This window comes from Anas platyrhynchos, chromosome 12, assembly GCF_047663525.1.
Source record: "Anas platyrhynchos isolate ZD024472 breed Pekin duck chromosome 12, IASCAAS_PekinDuck_T2T, whole genome shotgun sequence".
NCBI lineage: Eukaryota > Metazoa > Chordata > Aves > Anseriformes > Anatidae > Anas > Anas platyrhynchos.
Genome location: NC_092598.1, coordinates 17,668,303 through 17,683,369, shown reverse-complemented (window position 1 = coordinate 17,683,369; position 15,067 = coordinate 17,668,303). Strand labels below are relative to the sequence as shown.

General features: G+C 36.7%; 1 protein-coding gene across 7 annotated transcripts in view; it reads left to right on the top strand.

The window, feature by feature from the left end:
* ADCY7 (adenylate cyclase 7) overlaps positions 1–13,759 on the top strand; it is a 62,560-nt gene extending 48,801 nt beyond the window's left edge. For all 7 annotated transcript variants that reach the window (XM_027467199.3, XM_027467196.3, XM_072043767.1 and 4 more), the window contains 11 exons: positions 798–935; positions 2,136–2,198; positions 2,779–2,829; positions 4,172–4,338; positions 6,622–6,703; positions 7,280–7,435; positions 8,137–8,283; positions 8,698–8,805; positions 9,898–10,012; positions 10,659–10,783; positions 10,896–13,759. In XM_027467199.3, the coding sequence (XP_027323000.3) occupies positions 798–935; positions 2,136–2,198; positions 2,779–2,829; positions 4,172–4,338; positions 6,622–6,703; positions 7,280–7,435; positions 8,137–8,283; positions 8,698–8,805; positions 9,898–10,012; positions 10,659–10,783; positions 10,896–11,042 (1,299 nt within the window). In that variant the 3' untranslated portion in view covers positions 11,043–13,759. The remainder of the gene's footprint in view (positions 1–797; positions 936–2,135; positions 2,199–2,778; positions 2,830–4,171; positions 4,339–6,621; positions 6,704–7,279; positions 7,436–8,136; positions 8,284–8,697; positions 8,806–9,897; positions 10,013–10,658; positions 10,784–10,895) is intronic.
* The last annotated feature ends 1,308 nt before the right edge of the window (positions 13,760–15,067 follow it).

The window sequence follows — 15,067 nt, the reverse complement described above, 5'->3', positions numbered from 1 at the left end:
CAGAGCCAGGTTCAAATTGCGTAAAAGGGAAAGGTAAAAACAGTGCACTCTACATATGTAAAATTTTATTATTAATTTAAAAATAGTTAGATAACATGCACGGCATTTACATAGTAGTTTTTATTTATATGGATTTTATGTGTGTATGTCTATATAGAGATGTGTGTGTATCTGTATCCACGTATAGTTTCTATGTATGTAAAACACATGGAGAAAAAAAAGAAAATTCCAAGATGACAACTGCATCAGGCTTGAGTTTTAAACTGGCAGTCTTTGAGTATAGCATCCTTGAACAATGTTTGCAGTCTTCTAAAAGCATATGCTTTACCAAATATATTTTCTCTGAAGCAATAAATGAAGGCTATTAGGATGGCAAGGGAACTGTCTTTGGTTTTGATTTAGTCATCTGAAACTTTAGTTCTAGTGAAGTATTATATATCTGAATAAAAAATACAGCGCAGGCTGTCACTATATTTTTACTAATATTTATTTAGCACTTTCAATCAGATCATAGTTTGCTATTTTTACAGTAGACATTCAAAAAATGTTATCACCCAATGATAACATTGATAAGTTTTGAAATCAGAAGTCATTATCTCAATTTCCAAGTCTGGAATTTAAGGCATGAGGCATTAAATCTGAATTACTAGATTCAGCTCTAAATTTGGATCCTAACAATGAGCCTTGACTCTTTTGCATAGACAAAAGTATTTTTAAATTTATAAATATTTCTTCACACATACCAAAATGTTGGCCATGTCATTAAAACTATATTTTTATTTTATTTTATTTTACAGAAGCACTGCTCAGAAAGGTGGCTTTTTCTGCGCCATCTTTGTGCTATCTCAGAAAAGGTGGAAACAATGCCTTTACTTAGGCTTCCTTTAGCAGTCATCACTATAGGTGCCTTGCTGATTATAGCTATCTTTAACTTGGTAAGTAATCACATTACCTTCATTCTGTGAACATATTGTAACTTCGAGCAATGTTCTTTATTCTTTTTATTAAGTACTTTGCTTTTTGCTTTTTTTTCTGATGTCCAGTTTCCACCTGAGTTGATTCACACGTGGGTAATGCACAATGTCATTAAAATTAACAATAAAAAATCTTGTGAATATTGTAAAAATGTAAAATAATTCAAAGCAAAAAATTACTAGTTTGTAGAACTAGAAGTTCTTGCAATAGACTTGAGATCTATGTTTCCATCACCTCTTCTTGCTTTCAAGATGGCATTTATAATTACAATTGATTATGACTATCATCACTAAGATGGTCTTCAAGTATTTTACGTGGGTTTAAATGTTTGGCTGATGTAGGTTAAGTGGTTTACTCTGTTATGCTCACTACCTAGGAACAATATAGGTGGTGGAGGGGAGGTGTATAGCTCAGCTCTCTCTTTTAAAACCAAAGACATTGTGGCTAGACTAAGAAGCAAGCAGAATCCATCTTTTAAAATTAGTTTGAGTATTGTGTTGCACCTGGGGAACACACATGAAAAAATACCCTTTGGAGTTATGTTATACTCAAGACCATGTCATTTGTGTTTTTGTGTTTTGTTTTAAACAAGCTTTATGTGACATCATGTTAACAGTTAAACCTGTCTGATAGCTAGCTAGCAAAGGTGATGTTCTTCCTATCCTGTGTTCTCAGTCTGCCATTCTCCTGATTCCGTGGGGAGTTTATTCTGAAAGCTGTATTGTAGCTTTTGTAAGGTTGTTTTTCTGCTGGCTTGGGTCCTTGAATTGACTCACAGTGGTGTCATTTAAACACCACCAGAGACAGCCCAAAAGAAAACAGGAACTGCAGCTGTGAAACTGGTGGGGGAGACAGTAGGATAATGTCTGTGCCAGCTAGCTCTTAGATTAGATTAGCTGTAATGCGAAACTTCACCCCCAAATAAAAAAGTAAGTAAATACTTGGCAATTCTAACCTTCTCGTTACCTTGCGTGTGAATGTATACTTAATTGAAGCTATATGGGATATGGAGTTCTAACACTTCAGTTGCAGTAGCACTGAAAGAGAGCCAAATCAGGACTCACTGTATAACATGCAGCAAAAAATCTTAAAATGAATGACTACCTGCTAACCAGTTTGTATGTTGTTTTGTCTTTTTTTTTTCCTTGCTAACAAATCAGACTACTGGAAAAAACAATACTGCAAACTTTACTAGATCAAATTATGTGAATGGCACCATCTATGTGAGTAACGTCTTCATTTCTAAGATAAAATGAAACGAGGCTTGGATAGTGTGTAGAATATAGATGGATGGCAGTGTTTGGATATCTTTTCCTGCTTTTATTAAAACAGAATTCTTAAACCATTGAACACAAAGATTACTACTGCTGCAAGGCAGTTCTAGCAATATTTTCTGTTATTACCCATGACTTTACTGTGCATTTCCTAGGGATTTTCAAAAGTCTCATACTACGGGTAAAGCCAAAGTTGGCTTACTTTGGTTACTCAACACTTTTGAGAGGTGTTCCCTGGCATTTGTGTCAGGGATAGTTAGGTGCAGCACTCGTTAACTGCACAAAAGGATTATTCCTGCTGATGTAGTATTTTAGCTCTTTAGCTTCAGAATAGCTTTCTATTTTGAGATTGTTCAAATCTTTGTGATGCTGCTTTGTCACCTGGTCACCCCTTCAGGTGATGAGCATTTTATTGAACAATGCATAGTATGTCGTGTGAGGACCCTTTTAATCGAAGTCCTTGTGACAGAAAAGTCGTACATAATGTAATGCGAATTGTACTCATCTAGTGATTTTCTATTCTTGCAAGCCTGAAAATCAGTCTTTTGGAGACACAACTGAATACTTCGCTGAGAAAACTGTAAGTAGTGAATATGTTTTATTTTAAAACTCAGATATTTGAATACTATATATATTCTCGATAACTGGCAGGTTCTGTTGCTGTATAAAACAACTTTTTAGGCATCTGGCAGCATCACAGTTCTTAAGGAAATTGAGATGTTTCTGCTGCTGTTGCAGTGATGAAGGAAGCATGACTTTTGATGTTTTAAACAACAACAACAACAAAAAAAAAGGCAAAATTGAAAGTAGGTCTAGAACTCTGAGGAAAAGCAGCAGAACAGGGTGGTGATTGTTTGTGAAATGAGAACTGAATTTGCAGTTATCCCAGTAAAGTACTGTGGCAGAATGAAAGGGCTTAAATCGCAAACAGACTTGTGCTCTCAGAGGGTTGGCTGTGGGGTTGAAACTGTGTGCTCATTATCTTTTGAAAGTTATACTCAAAGCCATTAGGATGACAAAGTTGGTACAATGCATTGCTATAGGTGGTCTGATTCTGAGTTGTCAAAAAAAATCTCTAGCTTCATTTTCTTCATCAGAAATTTTTGCTTTGTTTAATAATCTCCCAGATATGTGGTAGGTCTGTCAGTGCTGTTACGGGTGAAAAGCTGCTATAATGTGATCCTATGTGCATAAAGATAAATAAACTCTTGAGGAACAGAAGGAGAGGTAATTTCTGAATTGTCTGTAGACTGAAGTAAGCTACATCTGTACCTGTGGCAGTGGAGAGCAATCCTGTCTCTGCAATGAATTCTGTAGCAACTGATGTTCCGAAAGTTCCCAGCTGCTGGCTGAATGTGGAAGCCAGGCTTGCACTGTGATTTCCTTATGAAATTTTTCATGCCTGCCATTGGATAATGGCTCTAGCTTGATAATGCATCAAAGTTCTCATGAAGAAGTTGTGCCTAAGGTTGGAGAGCTGCTCACAGCCTTACATGTTACAAGCTGGAGAGATGGGAATGTGCTATCAGCGTAAGGTTACAAAGGGAGCGCTATTAAAAAGAGGACCAGAATTCAGGAGTTGTGCTTCAGAGCCAGTTCACTGGACTATAAAGCTGGTGTAAGTTAGTCCTGACCTTGAAATAAGTAATTGCTTAAATTACTAGTCTTCAGAAAATAAATTCTCAACACTCATACCACTCATATTAATGTAATTCTTGTTTAAATGTTCATCTTTAACAAATTAAAAACTAGTAGCTGTAAAAAGTGTTAAATTCTGCATTTAGTACAGTTAAAAATAAAGGATTAAGTGGTTATAATTTCTTTTTATGATGGTCATGAACTTAAAGCATTTGCTATGGCTTGAAAGTTGCATGTGCATAAAGCGTGAATAACATAACTGCATTTAAAATCTTCTTTTACAGTATTATGCATATTGCTGCATTTTGGGGTTCATTGCTTGCTCAGTATTTCTTCAAGTGAGCTTCGAACTCAAGGTTCTCCTCCTGTCTATTGCTGTGACTGTATACCTCTTCATTTTCAATACCCTGCCAAAGCCTTGGAACTTGAGTCTATCCGTCAACAATACCAGGTGCAGTATAAAGTTTCTTATGAACAATAATATTCTATTTAAGATGTTGGATCTTTGTACGCTTACTAGAATATTGAGATACCATAATGGCATGAGTCAGACATTATAAACCTTTTTTGTAAAGTTAATGACTCAGAAATCTCATTAGACTGTATCTCCATTTGTACTTGTTTATTCACTTGGAAAGGAAAGAGAGTGGAGGTGTGGGGTTTGTTTGTTTGTTTGTTTCTCTGAACAATTCTACCATGTGGCTTTTAAGATATCTGGAAAATTAGCTTGCGTTAAAGAGTGGAGGAAAGAAGGGGTAGAATATCAGTCTTGTAGTAGGGTAGATTTTCTTGTAAGCTGCGAAGTAAAGCCTTGATAAATCTGATTCCTAAGCTGTGTTTGCCGGACGTGCCCAACAGGATAGTGAACTCTTCATTTGCTTACATGATAATTTGAACAGTAACAGCAACTTATCTGATCTAATTGAAGAAACTACAATAATACTAAAATCGTGTGGAAAGCTTTTACTCTTCATTTGCAAGTCTGTTTCCTATGTTCTTAGCATATTCTCATAGTTGAAGATTTGGATTATTTTATTTTGCAGATATTTTTATTTTATTTTAGCTGTGAGTTCTCAGTGCTTAAAAAAGCCTAAATGAGCTCTTAGTTTAGCCTTGAAATCCCAGATTGTTGATATCACAAGAATTTACTTTGATACATTAGTGAAAATGAATAATGTGGTAAGAGACTGATTTTACTATGAAATGTGAATGATCTCTCAGATTTCTGTGGAGTTCTGTACAGGTGTGATTTAATGGTTACATTTGTTTTAGAAATTCAGGTTTTTATTTATTATCAGCTTCCCTTCCACAAACAAGTGTGGTGGTTCCACTCGAGTGGGCAGCCGAGCTCCACCACAACCGCTCTCTCACTCCCCCTCCTCAAAGAGGAATGGGGAGAAAATATGTGAAAGGGGCTCAAAGGTTGAGATAAGGACAAGGAGATCACGCAGTAATTATTGTGATGGGCAAAACAGACTCAGCATAGGGAGACAGTAAGATTTATTGCTTATTACTAACAAGCTAGAGAAGTGAGAAACAAAGGAAAGAAACCAAAAGCACCTTCCCCCCCATCCACCCTGTTCCACCTCCTCCCCCCGAGTGGCGCAGGGGAACAGGGGAGTGGGGGTTATGGTCAGTATATAGCGCTCCTTCTCGGTCACTCTCGTCCCCTGTGCTGTGGGGTCCCTCCCCTGGGATGCCGTCCTTGCTGAACTGATCCGGCATGGGCTTCCCACAGGCAGCAGCTCTTCCGGAACTGCTCCAGATATGGGTCCGTACCACGGGGTCCATCCCTCAGGAGAAAACTGCTCCAACCTGGCTCCCCCACGGGCAGCAGCTCCTGCCAGGTCACCTGCTTCTGTGTGGGCTCCTCTCCACGGGCTACAGGTCCGGCCCGGAATCTGCTCCGGCAGGGGTCTTCCACAGGTGGCAGCCTCCATTGGTGCAGGGCCACCTGCTCCACCGTGGTCTCCTCCACGGGCTGCAGCGTGAAACCCTGCTCCACCGTGGTACTCCATGGGCTGCAGGGGGACAGCCTGCTGCACCATGGTCCTCACCACAGGCCGCAGGGGACTTCTGCTCCGACACCTGGAGCACCTCTCCCCCTCCTTCTGCACTGACATTGCTCCCTGCAAGACTGTTCCTCACTCCTCTCACTCTCCCAGCTGCTGTGTGGCACAGTGGTTTTTTTCCCTGTCTTAAATATGCTCTCACACAGGCACAAAACAACATCGTTTATTGGCTCGGCTCTGGTCAACAGTGGGGCCCTTACCAAACATGGGGCAACTTCTAGATCATTCTCACAGAAGCCACCCCTATGGCCCCCTGCTGCCAAAACCTTGCCGTGTAAACCCATTACAATAAGAAAGTTTGTTTTCCTATTTCAAGGTTCTGTTTACTACGTTTGTTTTTTGTTTGTTTGTTTGTTTGTTTTGTAGGACAGTGTGGGGAGGGAACATCTCATTACAATAGCTACTTAACAAGGTTTCAGCACCACTTTGTCATTGTGTCAGACATAGTTCATGTACTGAACTGAATGATTATCTTTCTTTACTATCAGGGTAATCAGGTAACCAGGCAGCCATTGGCATGAATGAATTGGTACTATATATGTGCACAAAGACATCCTCTTCTGCTATGCTTTCTGCTCTCCATCCCACTCTCAAACCAACCCTTAGTCGTGTGGATTTTCTTAAAGGATACAGATGATTTTGTATTGTTTTCTTGTTTTCAGGCTTTTCATTGAAGAGCCAAGGATAATGGTTAATATATATCTGGTTCTGTTTTATGTAACCCTAATATTACTTGCAAAACAGGTATGTATATAAAAAGCAACAGCTTAATTCTCTTACTTGCAGCAATTTGATTTAAATACAATGCAAAAGTGTCGTTTATTGAAATTGTGCACTAAATTAATGTATATAGTTTTATCTTTTTTTTCTCTTGTACTTGTGGACTGTAGATAACACCAAAAAAATTTGCTGTGAAAGGGCAGGAACGTTTTTATTTTTTCAATAGTATGTATATTACAGAAGTCAGAACTTTTTAGAAATTCCTGCAATTTGGATCCGTTGTGATTATTTATCCTAAATGTAGTAATTCAATTCAAAACCATCACTGTATTATTACTGTGATTATTATTGTTGTTGTTGTTGTTTTATTAAAATACCGTTGTTGTACATACATCTGATGCTACCTTAATGGCATTCATTTGGAGTGACTGCTTCATATTTTTCTGATTCCGTTTTTGAGGCATGCAGTTCATAACTGTTTAAGTTCAAAATGTCTTGAAAAAATCTTACGGCTACTATGCTTTTGAAATAATTTAACTCATTATATATTTAAGTGAGATGTTATATGGATTTAAGTTATGGTATCGGATTCATTTGCAGATTGATTATTACTGTCGACTGGATTGTCTGTGGAAGAATAAGTTTAAAAAAGAACACGAACAGTTTGAAACGATGGAGAATGTTAACAGGCTTTTGCTGGAAAATGTACTTCCAGCACATGTCGCTGCATATTTCATTGGTGAAAAACGAAATGAGGTATGTTTAGTCTCTACCATATGAATGACAGTAAATTGGACCAGTGTGACACAGAACATCAGGCCAACAAGCACAAAGAACACTGCAATATTTTGCATCTTATTTTTATCCCAAGAACTTTGTAAACCTAATCTGCTATCTAGACAGGCTCAGAAAGCACAAACTTCTGGTGTCAGTTTCTGAAATTTGTTTTTCAGAACTGATTGTTCAGCTTTGGGGCAGAGTGAATTTGGCAAATATTTAATGATTTACTGCATTCTAAAGACCATAATTCACTGGAGAAGATAGACCTTCTTTCTAAAGAAGTTAGTTCACCAACAGATAGTATCTCTGTGGTAAAAACCCTGTGAGAAAAGTTCATTGATAATGATTTTTCAAAGACATTTTTGATTCTGCCAGCATGTTATCAGAATAAATATTTTGCGGATTTCAAAGCTATGGTAAGTGGGAGAAAACAGGCACTGTCCAGAACAGATAAGAATCTTTGAGATATGTAGATATCTCAGCAGCTTTTCCTTAGGCACATCAACTTTGTTAATATTTCTGATAAAATTCGACACACCAACTGTAAAGATCTGTAGCTGGTTTCCAAAGAAAATTGTGATTTGATTACTGTTTGCAAACAATAATCATAGTTTTGAGTGCCTGTGGTGTAAGTCAGCTGCTGACAATATCTAACTATACTGTTTGTTTTCCTGTAGGACTGGTACCATCAATCTTATGACTGTGTCTGTGTCATGTTTGCATCAGTGCCAGATTTTAAGGTGTTCTATACTGAATGTGATGTCAATAAAGAGGGTCTGGAATGCTTGCGGCTGTTAAATGAAATCATTGCTGATTTTGATGAGGTAATTAAGCTTCTGGCTAAAATGGACTGGATTATGGTTTTGCTGCAAAATGTTTCAATAGATCTGTTAGCAGTGGAAAGAGAAAAAAAAAAAGGCTTTTATGCTTAACTAATATCTTGAGTTCAGCCTTGAAATCTTCGAAATAAAATATATTCCATCTGATGAGATCATCTAATTCGTTAGTAGTATGGCTTCAAAGTTGTGAATTTCAGTAGTTGCTTCATTTCTCTTACGAGCTGTTAGAGCAAAAAGATTAAATGAACACTTTGTGCTTTCTTATCTAACATTCATGTGATTGATAGTGTTCCTACAGATGTCCAGTGTTTATTGCAAGCAGCATAGGATTTCCGGTTAAATCACACACAGAAATATTCTATTAAAGTCTCTGTCTCTGTTTTCCTTACCTTCAAACAGCTCTTGCTAAAACCTAAATTTAGTGGTGTTGAAAAAATAAAAACCATTGGAAGCACTTATATGGCAGCAGCTGGTCTCAGTGTTACACCAGGCCAAGAGAACAACCAGGTATGTGTTTTTTTTTTGTTTTTTTTTTTTTCTGAAATCTACCTTCAGTGCTGTATGTGTTTGGTGAAGCTGTGTGTATGCATGTATGTTTCAAAGTAGCAGAATGAAGTGTGATGGAAAAAAGGAAGTAAATCACCAAGATAACTTTCTGAAATGGGGATGATCACAAAACTGTTTTGTCTCATTGAATTCACAGTTTCTAAGCAAGAGTCAAGACTGCATACTTCTTACATCTTTTATCTCTGATTACAGTAGCTTAGCATTTCTAGATGCATAACAGAATAGCTCTGGAGATAAGGAAGAATGGCTGCCAGAGAAAAAGCCATCTTATAATTTGACAGGAAGCTTTAGATAGCTGAGAACTGGCACAAAAAGAGAAGCCTCAAATATCTCATTAGATCTGAATCTGAAACATTCTGTAACCCAAAAGAATTAAGACCAGTTTCTGTACTCAGGCTAGCAGGATTGTACGTGACATTAGGATGCGTGCAGGTGCTCTTCCTATATGTTATATAGCATATACATTAAATATGGAACTCTAAATATGGAATTGTAAAATACTGGGAGGGTGTCTAGAGGATGGGGCCGGAGTCTTTTCAGTGGTGCCTAGCGACAAGACAAGAGGCAATGGGCACAAACCAAAGCACAGGAAGTTCTGGCTGAATATGAGAAACCTTTACTCCTTTACTGTAAGGGTGACTAAGCACTGGAACAGGTTGCCCAGAGTGGTGGTGGAGTCTCTGTCTTTGGAGACAGTCAAAACCCACCTGGATGCCATCCTGTGCAATGCACACTGCATGACCCTGCTTGGCTGGGGGGTTGGACCAGATGATCTCCAGAGGTACCTTCCAACCTCAGCCATTCTGTGATTCTGTGCAATTCTGTGAATCCAGTAGGAGAGACATAAATTCATTATGACTAGCCATGCCAGTTGAATTTAATCCATTTTAAATTTTTGTTGAACTGTGCAATTTCATTGTGTAGCCTCATCCTTATATACTTTATTCGTTCACAGTACTGGTTTTGAATACAAACCAGTCTAATACAATCATATGTGTTGTTATTTGATCATTAACATGTTGCAAATGGTAGGATAAGGAGAGACAGCATGCACACATTGGGATTATGGTGGAATATGGAATTGCCCTGATGAGTAAACTGGATGGAATCAACCGACATTCCTTTAACAATTTCCGCTTACGTATTGGTAAGTTCAGTTTGTGAAGAACATGAACTCTGCAGCTCCTTGGAAATTAAAAATGAGGCAGGATGACTTAAATAAATGGAGTTCTGTGGAGCCCTGCTTAAAACTGAATACAGTAATTTTATTATTATTAAATGATGAATAGCAGAAGGTAGTGTTGTCTTGTCTCACTTTTTAAATATGCCAAACTTATAGAAATGTCAGGGATGGGCTTTTCTAATCACTGAAAGGAGCAATAGGAAGACAGCAGCTGGATGAATTTGGAGAAAATTACAGGTATGGGTGAAGAGGGAGATAGTCTGTAATTATTAACTGTCGGCTAAAGACAGTATTGTCATTATAGAAATACATATTTCTATATATTTAAAGTAGAAACATTTTGCTTTGGCATAAACTCTGCCCTAGCTCATTTTGGACTTCCATTATATAATGAATGAGTGACCTCCCATCTCATGAAGTTCAGTACTGTTTTTATAGAACAGTGATAATACTGCCAGAAAAGTGTAGCAGGGTTAGTTTTTTGTTGTTGTTGTTGTGTTTTTTTTTTTTTTAATTTATTTCCCTGAAGCTCACAATTTATAGCTAATAATGAAGGTAGGTAACACATAACTACATACTTTAGTAATGATACCTGCTTTTATTTATACAGGGATAAATCATGGCCCTGTGATTGCTGGTGTAATTGGTGCTCGGAAACCACAGTATGATATTTGGGGCAACACTGTTAATGTTGCTAGCAGAATGGAGAGTACGGGGGAACTTGGGAAAATCCAGGTAAACGTGAGCCTTGGAATGTCTAAGAAATTATTTCTAATTGTTTATTTATTTATTTATTTGAATAATAAGTAGAATTTCACAGGAGTTTTCTAATTCTTTTCACACAAAGGTCACAGAAGAAACAAGTAGAATACTACAGGAGCTGGGATATTCATGTGAATGTAGGGGACTCATTAATGTCAAAGGCAAGGGAGAACTGAGGACTTACTTTGTTTGCACTGAGACAGCCAAATTCCAAGGTATTGGACTGAACTGAGGCTATGACAAAGTTAATCAAAGTAGACTTAGAACTGCCTCCCTTCTGTGAAGACTTAAAATTTCCCTCCTTATGTAAAGGAGATTATTCAAAACTATATATACTTTCATACGTCTTCTACTTCAAAAGATTGGAGAATGTTGTTATGTTTGTTGTTGTTTTTTGAAAGAAGTTCTGAGAAGTTTGTAGAAGACATGGAACCACCAGTTTGAAAAAGACTACATTTTCCCGAAGTTATTTGAGAATTTACCTGGAATTTGCATGAAGCATTTTCGGTTAGTTCCTGTCCTTCCCTGCACTGTGAGTGTCTAACAGCTCCAGTAACCACCTGTATGGATGCACTGTAGAACTCTTTACCACCTTAAAACATTCCACTGCTTCATTCTTTGTCACACCTGCACACAGTATTGCATTTGTCACAGACGTACTGAGATGATACTCTGGGCACTGCATACCCTGCTTTTAATGTTAAACAAACTTCATGACGGAAGACAGCTGAATAACAGAAAGAGAAATGCAAGTAAACTCCAATATATCATATGATAATTGTGCTGAGCTCCTTTGGTTGTGGAGGGAATTAATTGCGCAGTTTGGATCCCTTCTTCATTATCTTATCTTCTACAGTAGTACAAATGTTTTTTCTGACCAGCAGCTGTTCAGAAATCTTTAAACTAGTTGAGTGTTTACATTCTAATACATATCATCCTTTGTATTTCTGTGCTTCTGTATTTAGCATCTGCATGCAGATTTTGTAGTCACATAGGAGAATGTTCTTTAAAAATTCTGGCTTGAAATTTCAAAAGAACCCAAAACAACAATAATAATCTTGAGGAGCACTGGGCACCTGCATTTTGCATTTATGCTGAATGCTTGGTTAGACGGGCTCAGATAACGGCTTGTATCACTGACATCCAGCTGGAATTCTGCATACTGACTGTATCCTTGAGGGCATTTTTGAACAGTTTGGAAACTGAAAAACAGAACTAATAAAATAGTAACTGTTACTGTTTCTAATACTGTACAAACAGAACTGCAACTGAGATGGGCTTTATTTTTTTCTTCCTTTTTTTTTTTTTTTTCTTCTATTTTTGTTTCTCCAATTTGACGAGCTACTTGCTGGTTTGAATTCCTTTGAAATGCAATGCAGCTTATGAAACAGTTTGGTTTTTAAAATTACAAAAGGAACTGTGGAAAAATGTTCTTAAATTTTCATGCTCTTAACATTTTGATCATGTTCTTAACATTTTCATACATGAAAGTATGCTTGGTGCGTTGGTAAGATGATCATGGAAATCGGCTTGCTCTTAGTTTGTAAATTAGCATTTTTCTGCTTCTTGTAATCAATCTCTTTTCTGTTGGTGGAATGACAGTATTTTATAATAATATCTCCTGCCTAAATGTATGCATTACCTAAGGATGGATTCTCCCTTTACCCCTTCATACCACATGGAGTATGACTAAACAGCACAGTGATTAGTAAGTTGTGCATCTGCTTTGTTAATCCTTATGCTTCTACAAACAAAGCAGCACTTACTAATCTTTGGGTTTACTACTAAGCTATACTGGAAAAGTTTTTAACAAGCAGTCATATGCATTACTGCCACTTTCTAATTACTGTGTAATTTCTTTAGAAGATGAAGTGACTATGTTTCAAGACAGAAACAAATCTAGATATTGTCCAACTGTGGATTAAAACTTGTGCTTACAGCCTTTTTCAATTTGGTAGGTCAAAACTGTCTGTAGTAAGCCTCCGACAGGAAATAGCATGTTAGAAAACCTTGGTTTGAGGTTTTCTGGGTCATGTATGGACTCAGCTGAAGAAGGAAGTTTCAGACTTGGCATCTTGTCAGTATCAGATCAGTGTTGCAATTGAATAAACTTTCAAACAGCTTTTGCTACTCTTGTATGTTGTGCATTTGTAGTAACAGATGCTCAGCAAGCATTTATCTTGAGATATTTATTGTTTTACAAGGACCATGCATGTGTCAAAGGCTCCTTTCAGCAGTCGTTGATGCCATATGTTACGTAAAGTCATGATTTGCCTCTAATATATTTTGGAAAGTGCATTATGCCTATAGATAGAGCTGGCTCTGAAGTGTTTCTGTTCATAGAACTAGTAGAATGTAGGTGTAAGTTATCTATGAAAAATTGGCTGTCTATAACAGCATTTTGAAATGCTTTTGTTTACATTATATTGCCGATCAGGCTAGTAACTTGCTTGGGCATAACTTAAACTTAACCTCATTTACTGAAGTGGTATAAAAAGCTGTAGCTTTTGAACTGGAATTAGTAGTTTGTTTGTTTTCTTGTCGTGGTTTTAAAAGGACATTGCATACTTACACTGCTCAATTTTAGCTTACATAATGGAGAAAGTTGGAAACCACATGTAAAGAAAAAGGGGTTATATCTGAGAATGACATTAACTTAGCAGAACTGGAAGCGTATACAAAGAAAGCTATGTTCAACCAGAGAATAAATTCACTTTACATGGCAACTGTCTTTAAGTAATTGTTTTTAGCAGTCATTTCTTGAGAACTGTGAAACTTAAGACTGAAGAAGTAATCTTGTTTGAAAATCTTTACAGCATTACTGTGGTTTTTTGAACTGTAAAAATGGCATTGTATCTAATTTGAAGAGCTAATAATGTGTTCTGAATTAGCAATCTATTTTAAAGAACAAACTTTTCTTTTTACCATTAAATAAAGAACTTCCTGGAACTTGTTTGTTTTTTTGTAATTATTTTGATGAAGTTTCCCCATAAACAGGAGGCATGATACATAAGATATATCTCTATAGAGTTGATGAGATTTGTTTTTACTTACTAAGTAAATTTGATACTCATATTTTTGAGAATTTATTTAAGTAGAAAATACATAGTGTGATATACTTGCATTCAACAGCTAAAGAAAAATTTCCATGCTCTGTTTTCTGTCATCTGGCCTTCTACTGCACTATACGAAAGATAAATTATGGGAAATAAGATGCTATGGACTGAGCCAATAATGTGCTGCATCTTGCCGTCTCTTGTACCAAGAAAATGAGTTAAATATTAATTGAAAAATTCATTCCCTGAAGTATTTCAAAGTAATTAGCTACAATTAGCCACTACTGTGGGGAAAAAAGCACAACAGTTAATATTTTATTTAAAGAAAACAAAAAACCTATTCTGCAATGATTTGATAACAGAAACTACTGGAGAAGTATTCAGGCTGACAGCTCAAACTTTTTGGAATGAGTTTTAAGAACTGAAAATTTTAAAATGGAATTAAACACCTCTGCAGCTCCTTTTTGGAGAGAAGGAGGAGGAAGAAAGGAAGTATAAAGGTGATGTTGGCCATAAGACTAGGAATGAAGAGTAGAATTCATTATTCTGTTTTGTCTTTATGTTACCTCTTCAGTTCCATGCCACTACAAATATTATAAATCATTAATTAGATTGAGATGAACTACTGCATGTCATTGCTGTTAACACTCCAAAGTAACACTGGAACCTTAAATAAATATTATGCAGTAACAAGAAGCAATATTTAAAAATAGGTAATGATGTCTGTGGTAGAACGGTATAGCACCAGACAAGTGTATGAAAGTAATTGACTACACCATAGGAAGAATTCTTGTTCAGGACTCTGGCTCTGCGTAATACTGCCACCATGCTTCAATTCCTCTCTGCCTGAATGCAGACAAAACAGACTAACACTATAAGCAATTTTTGTGACAAGGGAATCATGTTTTTAATTGATGTTTAGTTTTCTAAATATGCCCTTCTTTCTGAGAACAAGCTTAAAATAATTACTCAGATGGTGTTTAGTAATACCTTCAAGTTTTCTACATGCACATCTCAACCTGAGTTAATACTGCTACATTAATGTGGATTTTTTTACTTTGGCAGCTAATGAGTTTGTTAAGTCTCACCTTATTGTTGTCATGATGTATATCAAAGCTTTCAACTTTTAGAATACTGTGAATGGATGTTGCTACTCATTTATGAGGAAATTAATCTATGCTGAAAGTCTTACAAAGGTGAT